The sequence below is a fragment of the Sturnira hondurensis genome, unplaced genomic scaffold (assembly GCF_014824575.4).
Source record: "Sturnira hondurensis isolate 20B ecotype Veracruz unplaced genomic scaffold, ASM1482457v3 Scaffold0004136, whole genome shotgun sequence".
Classification (NCBI taxonomy): Eukaryota; Metazoa; Chordata; class Mammalia; order Chiroptera; family Phyllostomidae; genus Sturnira; species Sturnira hondurensis.
This window is the reverse complement of record NW_028076767.1, coordinates 991,931-1,005,687: the sequence shown is the minus strand read 5'-3', so window position 1 is coordinate 1,005,687 and position 13,757 is coordinate 991,931. Positions and strand designations below refer to the sequence as shown.

General features: G+C 40.9%; 1 protein-coding gene across 3 annotated transcripts in view; it reads left to right on the top strand.

The window, feature by feature from the left end:
- The window catches only part of ADAM23 (ADAM metallopeptidase domain 23), a 147,976-nt gene that overhangs the window by 101,057 nt on the left and 33,162 nt on the right, over positions 1-13,757 (top strand). For all 3 annotated transcript variants that reach the window (XM_037043500.1, XM_037043501.1, XM_037043502.1), the window contains exons 11-18: positions 820-983; positions 1,956-2,040; positions 2,992-3,082; positions 3,936-3,984; positions 6,205-6,304; positions 9,915-9,986; positions 10,557-10,646; positions 11,843-11,923. In XM_037043500.1, the coding sequence (XP_036899395.1) occupies positions 820-983; positions 1,956-2,040; positions 2,992-3,082; positions 3,936-3,984; positions 6,205-6,304; positions 9,915-9,986; positions 10,557-10,646; positions 11,843-11,923 (732 nt within the window). The remainder of the gene's footprint in view (positions 1-819; positions 984-1,955; positions 2,041-2,991; positions 3,083-3,935; positions 3,985-6,204; positions 6,305-9,914; positions 9,987-10,556; positions 10,647-11,842; positions 11,924-13,757) is intronic.

Sequence of the window (13,757 nt, the reverse complement as noted above, 5' to 3'; positions counted from 1 at the left end):
AAAAGACATTACATTTAACTTGCTTCTTGTAAAAATCATTTTCGCTTCATTGATTTAGGCATGCTGATATTCCCTTTCTTCGGTGTGTTCAGAGGTCATCCATTATTTTCTTAATTAGCTTGAAAAGAGGACAAAATGACAACATTCATTGAAATTGCTTAATTATGTGAATTATTTAGCTACCGGGCCAAAAGTAGAGGAAGAGAGCAGAGAGACACAATTGAAACGCTGTGAGGGACGCCACCCTGTGGTGAAGGTGAACTGGTGATACAAATCTGTTCTTTTCTCCTTTGGCTTCAGACCTGTGGTTCTCTCCCAGTGTTATTTCACTTAACAAAGCTTCCGAGGGCAAGCCAGCCGTGGTGTTGGTGTTGGTCCAAGGACTTGGTGATCCGTTCCAGTCCTGCAGGAGTTACTGGCCATAATGCACCACCCAGAGCTGCTATATTGGCTCCAACTTGCTACCTCCTCTGAGGTTGGAGAGGGTGTCTTTTCTAAACCCTGTTTTGAATTGATGTCCAGACTTTAGAACCTTGACGTCCCTACTCTCTCTCCTGAAGTGAGATGCCTGGCCAGCACATGTGCTGATTTGAGATTGACATAACCTTGTAGGAGAGACCGACTGCGGGATTGTTCATTCTCTCTTTGTTTTTGTTCTTGGAAGTGAGAAAGAAAAAGAAACTTCTCTCTGATGAGCTAATGATGACTTCGTGTTCCCCTCTCCCCTCCCCTCCTGTCTCTCCGCTGACTCCGAATCACTGACTGTGCATGTCTGACCCAGCATTTTCCTCCTGCACCTGTCCTGTTTTACACCCCCAGATTTACAAGGAACAGCTCAATACCAGGGTTGTCCTGGTGGCTGTAGAGACCTGGACGGAGAAGGATCACATTGACATCACCACCGACCCCGTACAGATGCTGCATGAATTCTCCAAATACCGGCAGCGCATCCAGCAACATGCTGATGCTGTGCATCTCATCTCGTGTGTACCTACAGTCTTTGGCTTCACGTTTATCTTTATCCCTTTACTTTATCAGATAAGTTCTCTGTCAACATACTGATTTCGAACAAGGGCGATGTTGATTTCTCTCTGTGATGTAAGAAGCATGGAGGTGGGCTGTCTGGTGCCGGGAGGGGGGTTCTGCAGTCATTAGACCTACCTTCCGAAAACCTCCTACTGTCAGACCTTCCAACTGCAAGGTCAACTCAGGATTCAGGGTGGCTGCTGGTGCTCCAGCCTTCAGCACAGGAAGCAGGAACGACAGTCCTGGAGGACGGCAAGAGGGCATTCCTTCCCGCCCAGTTAGCACCTGAAAGCTTGCACCCATCAGTTTCACGGAGAAAACTGAAATCATTTGCTAAATCTTACTCATTTGGCCACATTGAGCTGCGAGAGGGGCTAGGATATATAGACCTTTGAGGTGAACTACTGACTAAAATTGAACCTCTATCCCTAAGGAAAAGAGGTACCATATTTTCTTGTATGTAATACATGTTCCCTTCCCCCACTAACGGTGAAGCTGTTCTCAGACAGTTCTCTGAGGTTCTGTCCTGGAATCAAACCAGTTAGAGGTTCCTCCCTTTCCTCTCACCTGCACTGTATACTTTCTTTTCTTTCAGTCTTCAATCAACATTTTATAATAATCAGCCGTATTTTGTATCACTACCAGACCTTCTCTAGTAGAAAAAAGTCATGAGTTGTGTCCTCAGTTCCTGAGCCAATACATGATGTTTTGCAGGGGCTCCATTACTATTCGCTCAGCTGAGATTATTGACGTAATAGAAATGGAAAGGTTTTTAGGACAATGTAAATTTAAATGTACTTGAAATGCAGTTTTTGATTTTTTTGAAGGGGGATGGTTTTGGGTATTCAGTGTAAGGGATCGGATGTGCTTTAGGAGACCGTGTGTGATGGTCGCTACGTTGGTGTCCTAATACTGATTTTTTCCTTAAGGCGCGTGACATTCCACTATAAGAGAAGCAGTCTGAGTTACTTCGGAGGTGTCTGCTCTCGCACAAGGGGAGTCGGTGTGAATGAGGTAAATTTTGTCGATTTTCTTAAAGTAGAGCTTCATCTTTGCACCTGATCGGATCTCTTTTTTTTCTCCCTGTGGTCCAGGTCACATCCTTTCTCAGACTTGTTTAGAGTGATAATGACATCAAGAATATAATATGAGTGCTTTATAATAGTAAATAGAACCCAAACTGGTCTTTGTTGTTAGAAAAGAGGTATTGTTTCATTTCATAAGAATAGTTTTTATAATTATCGGGCAAATGCAAGCCAAAGAGAATTTTTTGGCATCTGTGGATAAATTTCCACAAGCTTATTAATCTTTCCCTTATCACATTTTTGAAAATTATAATGCTCCTTTGCCCACATTAGGTTTAACTCATTTCTGTCAGAGAGTTTGTGATAGTATCTAATTAGTATCTTTCTTTTCTCCCTATGTAAAGTTTTTAACTTTATGCCTTCTACTTACCTAACTGTAGAATAAATTGAAACAATTATTTCCTTAATCTCATCATTTAGATTTCAATATCTTTGTTTATATAAATAATTTTTTTTATAACAGTTGGCAACAGCACTCAGAAAGCCAGACCCAACTATTTGGAAACCCTGATCACTAGCAGAATGCACCAGGTTGTCCCCATAGCCAGCCTTCAGTGGACACCTACCTTGACATACGCATAGTTAGTTGAGTGTGTTCCTGGTTTGCTGTGAGTCATGTTGGGGCACAGCCTTGGAGGACTTGTATGTTATGATTCCATGGAAGAGCATCAATGCTGAGAGACGCCGTGTGCTAACAGAGGCTTTCTGCTTCTTGGGCCCTGTTGTAAGGAAGAAATGAGGAAGGAGCGTGTACTGCGTTTGGATGCTGTGAGGCTTTACTTAGGGAACTGAGATGTGAGGAGGTAATGATTAAGAAATAATAACTAGCTTTGTGCACTCTCTCAAATGTTTCCCACACACTTTCAACTCTGAAAAACAGTATGGTCTTCCAATGGCAGTGGCACAAGTATTATCGCAGAGCCTGGCTCAAAACCTTGGAATCCAATGGGAACCTTCTAGCAGAAAGCCAAGTATGTACACCGACCTTCTTACTCACTTTCACATGCCATTCTGTCTGTGCGATGCATGTCCAGTCAGTTAACACATAGGAGGGGTGGGGAAAAGCGGTAGTGGGAAAATGGAGATGACTGTACTTGAACAATAATAAAAAGTAAAAATAAATACTTAAACATAGTGTTTCAGTTCTAAGTCATTGTAGTTTAATTGCAGTATATCTCTTTCCTCTAAAAATTTTTAAGATGAGCAACTTAAAGTAATTCTTGGTATGTTTGGATTGTAGAAATGTCCTTTTTTCAAAGTCCCTAACATCCTACTTTCTCAGAGTGTGACCAGCCTTCTCATACTGCACAGTGGTGGGGTGGCAGGACTCACACTCTGGATCCTAACCACCCGAATGTGGACACACGATGCGGGCGAGGCTGTTTTGCAAATTTAATAAGAATGCAACTGTATCAGGAGGGAGCTTAGACCTGGAGTCAAAAAGGAGCTCAAGTGTAACTTACCCACCTACCTACCTCCAGTTAAACTCACCCACTAGTCCTACTAGAAGCACAGAGAAGAAGCCTCCTGGACAGGCAGGTTCTGACCCAGGGACTTAATTGAGTCCCCTTCACTTACAAAAATGAGGAGAGGCATGACTGTGTTTCTTGCCAGCTGTTGTCTAAGGAAGCAACCTATACTTCTGCAAAGAATAAAGAAATATTGATTTAAAGGAAGTCGACTTTGTCCAGTGAGGCATCACCCTCTGTAGCTATGACATGGAATTAGTAACAAGAGATTATTTAAAAGCTGTAATGAAAATTAAAGACGTGACTTCTGTTGTTTCTGTTTTCTTCCGTTGCTTTAATGGTGTCCTTGGACTAGAATGTGACTGCACAGAGTCCTGGGGTGGCTGCATAATGGAAGAAACAGGGTGAGTTTTCATCATACACGCATTTGATAAATGTGTTCCACTGAGAGCGCTGCAAATAATTAGATACACCGTCTCTCAGGTACTGTGTTTTCAGTCTAAGCACTTAGGATAAATTCAATAATTAATTATCTGATATTTTAAAAACGAAAGGACTAATTTACTTTATATTTTAATTTTTTATTTAAAGTCGATGGTACGTGTAAGATATAGTAACTACTTCTGTTTCTATGAACCGTTAAAGCTAGCACAGTATTAAATGCTTCTAAGTTTAATAGAGGCATTAATTTTTTAGTACACTTAGAATGAAAGCTGGTTGTCTACCTAAAGCAGTCAGTGAAAATCAATTTCATTGTCAATTTATTGTTTAAGGAACTCATAAATAGACATGTTGCTGCAATGAAAATTGTACTAGACTGCTTATATAATCAATAATTTTTTTTAAAGACAGATTTATTGTGTCTAAATTAGGTAGTCTTCTACTGATAGATATTTGAACATTTCCTCTCCTCTCTCCTCTGTCCTCTCGTGGATACTTTGGGCACTAGGGCAGCTGCCCTGGAACTGCCGTTGCTTCTGTGAACCACATCCTGGAAACACTGCCCTCTTTTTCAGGGAGCCCTGCCCTAGGGAGCCACTGCCCCAAGGCTGCCTAAGCTAGAGCCCTCTCCTCGTGGGTGGAGGAGGTTCCTTACCCTTGTGCCTCTCTTACTTCCTTTGTCAATGCTTGACATCTGCTCGACCTGTCAACCTTTGCTAGTGCCACAGCCCTGCTGGCCAGAAGCCCTAACCTGCTGTGCAGAGTCCCTCCCTTATTCTTCCACCAGCTCTCAGGACGTCAGGAGTGTGAGCATGAGGGTTTGCAGAGAGAGTCGACCATGCCCACTACTTGAGAACACGTGGTTTTAGAAATGTGGTTTAAACTTGAAACTTAGATTCTGTGGCCCCTTGCTTTTGCTCTGTAGTTCAGTAGCACTATGGCCTTACTCGGGCTTTTTTGAGAACTGCTGTAAGGAGGTAATGCCATTTTCAACGTTTGTTCCACAGAGGGATGTCTTCTAAATTCCTAATTTCTAAATGAAATTTTTATTAAATGTATTGGGGTGACATTGGTTGATAAGATTATATAGGGTTCAAGTATAAATTTGTATAATACATGACCTTCACATTGCATTGTGCACCCGCCATCTACAGTCAAAACATTTTCCCTCACCGTATATTTGATCCCCTTTCAATGAATTTTTGGGCTGACTAAAATTAGGGTATGATAAAACGATTTGAAGTTAATATATATTTTCTCAAGTATATGTTTCCGTGTAGTTCTCCCAAGAGCTCACGGTCAACAGTGGCTGATTTTGCCTCCTTCCGTACACCACCCTCACATGTCAGGATATGTAAATATTAGCCCATCTCCTAGCATAAATGACCTTGCAAATCTCAGATTAGTACAGTTGCAAATATGCTCAAGGTATCAAGTTCTGTGATTTCATTTAACCTTGACTGTGTATAGCATTCCCGCAGGTACTGACTGACATGGAGATGGTACTTTGATTACTTAAATCATAGAGAGGCTCATGTTGCAGTCCTATTAAATCATGGATGTCACCCAATAGTAGAATTTGTGGTTGAGAATAAGAAGCTGTTATTCATAGGTGCTTGCCCTAATTCTGTTGCGTATGCACACACTAAAAACATATGTGTGTGTGTGTTCTAACATCTTTTTAGGGTTCCTTTGTTTACCCAAATTGTTATGCTGAAGCTTGTATTATATAATCTTTAATAAATTGACCATTTCCACTCCCTCCTCAAAATAAAATCTGGTGGGTTCCTGAACTCTTTTTACTCAGGACAGAGACGAAAAAAACTACTTGCCTTTACTGAGAAATAAATAAAAATGGCCCCATTTCAAAATATTGCCTAGCTGAGCAAGTTATGTGATGAGCTTTTCAAAAACTCTTTCAAGCCCAGGCAACAAAGGGCTTGAATGCTGAGCAGGTTGTAACCTTGCCCCCAAATCTGTGATTTTCTTTGAATTTCTTTTTATAAATTCTTATTACACACACATACTATTTGGCTATTTGAACATAAAGTGCCTTGTCAAAAATTGTGTAAAATCATCTGGCTCCAGAGTGAATATTTTATTCTAATTCCAGGGTTTTAGTTTTCCTCTCTAGTGAGTGTTTTGGGGAAGTTTTTTACATAATTGATTCTTTATTTCCTCAGGGTTTCCCATTCCCGGAAGTTCTCCAAGTGCAGCATTTTGGAGTATAGAGACTTCTTACAGAGAGGGGGTGGAGCCTGTCTCTTCAATAGGCCAACAAAGGTTAGTAACTTAGAATGTGTAGTTATTTCTGTATTTTTTTAACAACAGAAGAATGCCAAATATCAGATACCTCTCTTGGAAAGCAGGTTTTTTTGTCAAGCAGATTAATATTTAGTTAATATTAAATTAAATTCAAGCCCTGCCTGGTGTAGCTCAGTAGATTGAGCACGGGCCTGTGAACCAGACAATCGTGGTTCAATTCCTAGTCAGGGCACATGCCTGGGTTGCGGGCCAGTTCCCAGCAGGGGATGCACGAGAGGCAACCATACATTGATATTTCTCTTCCTCTTCTTCCCTTCCCCTCTAAAGATAAATAAATAAAGTCTTTAAAAAATTTAAATTCAAAGGCTTTATCCTGTTGAAGACTGAGACCTGTTTAAATAAATGACCAAATTGCAGTTTCACTGCTCTGAATCTCTGTTTTTTTCAGTGCCAGCTACTCTTCTTCCGAACCCTCCCCCCACCCAAATAAATAATCTTTTAAAATATCTTTGAAATTTTCATGTTAGGGTTTTCATGCTGCTGCTAAGAAATAGTGGGTTGGATTAAGATAGATTACTTCAACTTATTTCTCTGACGGCAATTCCATTTGCCTACCATTCTCTCTAGGGGCATAACTAAAGTCTTAGCCTGCATCCATCTATCTATCTACCTTCCTTCCTCCCTGCCCCTCCCCTCCCCTCCTCTCCCTTCCCTTCTTCCCTTCCTCTCTTCCTTCCTTCTTCCTTTTTCAGTGGCCTATTCTCCCAGAAAAAAGGTATTTCTAGTATCAGGTAGCCAGAAAATGGCCCAAAGTGTTTTCGGATTCCATAAGTACACATATGTATTTATACTACACATTTTCTATTTGGGAAAGTCCATATTGTCAATTGACCTATCATCAGAGTTCACATGCACAGTGTCACAATCCCTTATCTAAGAATCCCTTCATTCAGAAAGCTCTGGAAGTTAGAAGAGTTTTTTATGAGTTTGTAGAAGACCCATTGGAAATGTTAACATGTTTGATTATAGGGCATGTGCCAGTCCACTCGGGGCTATTACATGGAACGTGGTAAATTCATCATACTTTTCTAAAAACCAGAAAAGCCAGAATTCTGAAATTCCCCAGCTATACAGCTTTTGGAGAAGGGCCTGTAAGCCTGTAGTGAGCTGTTTGGAGGACGTTGCCCGACAAGCAAAAAGGCAGGGTCGATGGTAGTTAGCAGATGGTATTGAGATTCTAACCTCACACAGTTCGTATTTCCTTTCAAAATACTACCTCATGAGTCAAAAATACTTTGTCGCCATACAAAATGTTTCAATACTCTGCAACTTGAGAGAGCAGTGCAATCATTGTCAGCCTTTTTAAAAAATCGGTGACTACTGTGGATGACTGACGGAATAATTTGTTCCCCGCCCATAACCGAGAGATCCTGCTGTAGTCGGGGAATGGTGGTATGATGCCTGACATACGTATAAATTCTCAGTGGGGCTGCATAAAAACAAACAGGAGTTTTAAAGTGAACTCGCATCATTAAACTTGGCTGCCTGCCTTCTATGGCATTCATCTCAATACGGCAGAACCCTGAAAACTTTGGAGTATTCAAAGTGAACGAAATGCGTAATGATGAATTAATGTCAGTGACTGGTATTTTTGAGTTGCAATGTATATGGCTAATTGTATCCGCCTTGCAGCTTACCAACTAATTATAAGCACCACACGTAAGGAAACGGCACCGAGTTGTTTGCAAAGGTTAAGATTTTGAGTGTGCGTATAGGGATCCATTGTTAGATTTCTAACATTGCCTGTGTATGGAAAGAAAATGATTTTAATAACTTGGGGACTAATGAAAATAACTATATCCCTTCAATTTTAAAAGTCAGTAAATATAAAACTGCATAGTAGACTTTTTTAAAAGCCCCTTTGTATTCCAGTGAAAGAATTGATATGTATGTAATGAAGGACAGATTTTTTCCAAGTATTGTTACTTAGGTTGCATGTATCTGTGTTTTATGTGTTTTTACATTACTGAAGTCCATCTTTTCTGTGCTGCGGGAACCTTCCCAACGACCATGTTTTCCATGTGGGTTGCCTGATGTGAAGCACCAGTCATGTTCCAGGCCGCCCTTCCCTTTTCCATTTTCTCTTGCCTGCTGATCAAAATACGGCAGATACAGGACTGTTGGACTTTCTCACAGGGGAGTCCCACCCAACTTTTCTGGAGACCTTCTTTGTTTCTTTTTTTAAATATATTTTATTGATTATGCTATTCCAGTTGTTCCAATTTTTCTTTTTGCCCCCCTCCACCCAGTGCCCTCCATTCTCTCTGGCAATCCTTTCCACCCTTAGTTTATGTCCATGGGTGGTGTAAAGAACCATGGGTGGTTCTTTAGCTACTCCATTTCCTGCACTGTTCTTAGCCTCCCCCTGTCTATTCTGTCCCTACCAATTTGTACTTCTTAATCCTTGCACCTTTCCCCATTCTTCCTCTTCCCCCTCCCAGTTGATAACCCTCCAAATGATCTCCATATCTATGATTCTGTTTCTGTTCTGCTTCAATTTCACTTAGTGTAACCTTCATTTCTACCTTGTTGTGTGTTTTTTTTATGCTGGTGAAGTACCTAATGTGTTCCTTGAGCATCCTGATGACCAGTGTTTTGAACTTTGCATCTGATAGATTGCTTATCTCTATTTCATTTAGCTCCTTTTCTGGAGTTTTGTTCGGTTCTTTTCACTTGGATCCTATTTCTTTGTCACTTCATTTTGGGAGCTTCCCTGTTTTCGTTTCTATGTATAAGGTAGAGCTGCTTTGACTCCCTGTCTGAGTAGTGTGGCCTATTGTAGAAAAGCACATAAGTACTGTGGATGGGGTAGACCCTTGGGTAATTGCCAGGGTGGGGCAACCCTGAACCAGGCTGATGGAATCTCCGATATGGTGTTTCCCATAAACAATCAACTGCCTCCGCAATTGGTTGAAATAAAGTTTTTCTGGCAAGCAAATTCATAGCGCCCGAGGGTGGATTATTCTAGACATTTGACTCTTCCATTGTTCCAGGAATGACTGAGAGATTTCTATACATTCATGCAGCACGTGTGTTTAATATGCTTCAGGTACTGTGGATTTATTTTCAGTGAGAATGATGGATGTGGATTTCCAGCCACACCTTTTCTAAGCTTATTTGCATTTACTTGATAGTATATATTACATTTGGCTGTACCTGAAGCATTTTTATCTTTTTGACAATTTTGATGTCTTCTCAGCTGCCTTGAGATAAGTCAGCAAATTAGATATGTGAGTCTTATTAGCAATGCATCTTAGGTCCATTAGCAAATATGAGAAGTGATCTATTCTTCTTGACAGCTTATCTCCATAAAAAGTAGCAGTAATGGTGGAGGTCATCTCAGGAGCCCACCACCAGAGAGTCGCCAAGAGATATTGCCCCATTTAAAACGTGGTTTTTAGAACGTTATTAATAAGTGAACAGCACTTCCCACACAGACACATTTATAAGATGCCGGTACAAGAGATCACAGAATATCATGTGACAGCTGATTGAAGGGCCCTATTGGTGTGCTGATTTTCTGTGATAAATTAAAGCATTTTCCCTTTCTCTCCCGAATCTCTTTCAGCTATTTGAGCCCACAGAGTGTGGCAATGGATACGTAGAAGCTGGGGAGGAGTGTGACTGTGGTTTCCATGTGGTAGGTATCAGGGTTCGTTTTCTCCTGCAGCACAGCTCCCACCCAGAGCAACGATGGGTAACATTAGTGAGAAGCCTGCACTGTCGTTCACTGCGGTCTCCCTGCCTTTCTTTCTGATCTTGCCTCTCAGTTGCTTCATCCCAGTTCAGGGACTTTAGAGTTAATCATGTCCTTTTGGCCCTATTGAAAAAACCCAATAGGGCCTTCTAATCAAATTCCCTACCCCTTAAAAATTCATAGCTCACATTTCTATTTCTGTGTTGTGTATTTTTTTTGTCTTTATAAAACTACATTGAGTATGAAGAATGTAATAGAGCTATGAAAGGGTAGGGTACCTGCTATGAAATAAGCTGCCTTTTTGGTAGAGAAGCCCTTTCATAGATCATGCTTTGTTGAGAAATATGGCAGGAAGGAAATCTATCATTGTTTAAGTGATTGTTTCTTTCCCAAAGTACTTTTTTACTGTAGTATAATCTCCTTGTCTGGATTATGCATGAGTCAAATGTGGAGAGAGTGCCGAGTGACAGCGGGGAAGCTCCCTCACTTACTTATGTGAAGTGTTTTTTCTAGGAATGCTATGGATTGTGCTGTAAGAAATGCTCTCTCTCCAATGGAGCCCACTGCAGCGACGGGCCCTGCTGCAACAACACCTCGTGTCTGGTGAGTTTCCTGACAGTGTCGTCTTTCTCTTCATCGACATCTTAGCTGAGTATCCCAGTGTACACATTGATTGTGTGTATAGTTTGCCGCAAATTGGTTGGTCGACAGGGGGCATGGCAATTTTCTAAAGTCAATAAATCTACCCAAATTATGTGGGCAACAACATTTACCTTTATTGTGATTCACTGTCAACCGTCCTACCCTCCAATGTCTCCTTCAAAATATATTCATACTTCTTCCAAAATAGACATTGAGAGTTGCCCTATTAAGGCAGGTGAAAAGCAGGTTAAGTGGTTGAATAGAAGAGGGATGGTTCCTGTGGTCATTTCATTTTAGACCCTGAGCATAAAAGCTAGTGCTCACACTTCATACATTTAACTCTTTAAATCCCCTATAAAGGCAAAAAGCTGCATAAGGAAGTACTGTATGAATGTATGTTTGTATGTGTACGGGCGCATAGTTCCTTCCATCCTTAGCGGCCAGTTAATTTTGAAAAGTCATTTTTTAAAATCTTCCCATTCCTCATCTATAAAAACATCTAATATTACTTTTACACATAAAATTACACAGTTTTGATTATTTTATTCAGTATTAATGGGTATTAAACATTATGGTATCTTAAAAGATTCCAGCTTCATTTATACTCACCTTATATCCAGATTATAAATTGCTTGAAGGTCATGGGCTTTTTCCTGCATCTTTTACTTATCCCTTCTCAGACAAACAAAATGCCTTGTATACAGAAGGCATTCACTGGTGTTACCAAAGGGAACCCCTGAAATTTGTGTATATTTAGCTAAAGCAAGATTAATGTCCAAGATCATCATTAATTAGTGGACATTGGGCATGTACAGAGATCTTCAGAGAAATCCTGAATGTTTATATTTTAGTGTTGTTCTGTCTTAAGGCACACCAGTGTTTCACCTTCACGTAATTACTGTCACATCGTGTTTTACAACTGGTACTTGGAGACAGTGAGTTGTGAAATTCAAACATTCACTGCCTTGGCTAATGATTCATATTTATTACAGAAAGTGGTAACCGGGCCTTGCCTCTATTCTGCAACCACCTTGCTAATTCATACAAAGAGTGGTGATAGTTATGGGAGAATATAAAAATTATAGGTGAACATCAGAATGCTAACTCTTCGAAATATTAATTGGTACTAGTTCCTAACGCTGAATTTTGATTTGCAGTTTCAGCCAAGAGGATATGAGTGTCGGGACGCTGTGAATGGGTGTGACATCACCGAGTACTGTACTGGGGACTCTGGCCAGGTACGGACGGCATTCTGAGTCCTCGGTACTGCATTGTGCGTGCAAATGCGCATCTTAGAGCTTTGCATTTGGATCCCATGTGCGAATGTGCTTTGGCTCCTCTGCTTTGTTTTGCTTTGTTTTCTAGTAATTTCCAGTTCTCCACCCTGCCTTTATTTTAAGAACATTTGTTGTGATTTTTGGATCTAAATACCTTTTTCTTCCAAGTTTCCTTTTCATAGTTAGTTCCCTTTATATGGTTTATACCTAACTAATTGGTTTTTCTTTCCTGGTCCCCACATCTAAAACACTAATGAAGCACTAATGTACTGTTTCCAAACATTCTTAAGCCACAAAACCCTTTTTAAAAACAAGATTTTGGATGGAGGCCCAGTAGGGAAAGCAGAAAACAGGCAGCACTGCTCTGGGCGGAGCAGGGCTGGGAGCAGAGCCTCCTTTCGCAGCCCCTGCTTACCAAGCCCAGCTTCGTAGTTCACAGGCTGGCGCATGACCTTCCTCACATCAAAATTACTATAACGTTATAATTAATATTGACTTCTAACCTCCCTTATTTATGTACTTTTTATGGCTTTAAAAATTAATGTCATGTTATTTAAAGCCTTAATCTGTCACCCAGTTGAACATTTCTTGAGCATCTACTGTATGTCATGCAGTAAACATTGGGATGTGGCAGGGATCGAGATGGACAAACCCTTGCTCTTCTGGTGCTTCTGTTCTGCTGGGTGGAGAAAAAACAAACAAAATATCAGACGGGGGTAAAAGCTAAGCATAAAACGAGGTGATGTGAAAACGGTGGTGGAGTGGGAGCTTTTGGTGGGGTGGTCAGGTGTGGTGTTTGGGCGGAGCTGGCATTTACGGAGAGGTGCAGGTCAGAAGGAGCTGGGCAGAAAAGAGCAGGTACGGAAGCTTGACTTCTTCAAGAAATGCAATGAAAGCAGAGCTTTCAATGAAAGAATAGCAAGAACAACTCAGAGGGAAAGTCAGGAATCAGGACAGGTAGGAACTTGGCCAGAATTCTGGATTTTATTTTACCTTCCTGTTCATTCTGACGTTACTTAAAAAGTATTTCCTATATCATTACCCATTTATTACATAAATATCATTTTTATGATTGCATGAATCTGTCATGTGTATTAGTTGACTTCTGTATCTAGCAATGGATATTTAGATTGTTGGCAACTTTTTATTATTATAATTAATATGGCAGAGACACCTTTATGCATTTTTAAGAGTGTTTCTTGTTCAAGGTTAGCTAATTAGGATAGGTTCCTACGAGTGGAGTTACCCATGGCCAGATTGTGTTGTTTCTAAGGGGCTACCAATAAGTAGAGATAGAGGCCAGTATATCATTTTTATTATTGAAAATGTCCAAGTTAAAGCCATGGCTTAGTGTGAGGGCTAAATGGCCCTCTTTATAGATCCCAGATTCAGGCTATAGCAACAGGTTACTGACAGAATTGGTCTGGGCTGACTTCTTTCTGCAATGCCTGGCCCTTGGCTTATATGTCATGGAGGAGCTGGAGAGTATGACTTAAGGGAGTAGGCAAGAGAGGAGTAGCAGACCAGAGCTGGAATGCCATTGTTCTTCCCAAGGTTATCAACTAGTCAACTGCTCTACCTGCCTGGGGAAGACGTGAGTGAGGGACCTGAGAGGAGCTGGAGTTACACTGAGTTTCCTTCCCTGGAAGAACAAGAGCAGAGGGAAAGAAAGGTTCCAAGTGACCTCTTTGAAAGTTCTTGATATACATACTCTGGGACTCAGTCCTCATGGGCCCTTGTGGGCCCTGAACACATTTCAACTGTACCCTCACTGGTACAGTTGAAATGTGTTCAG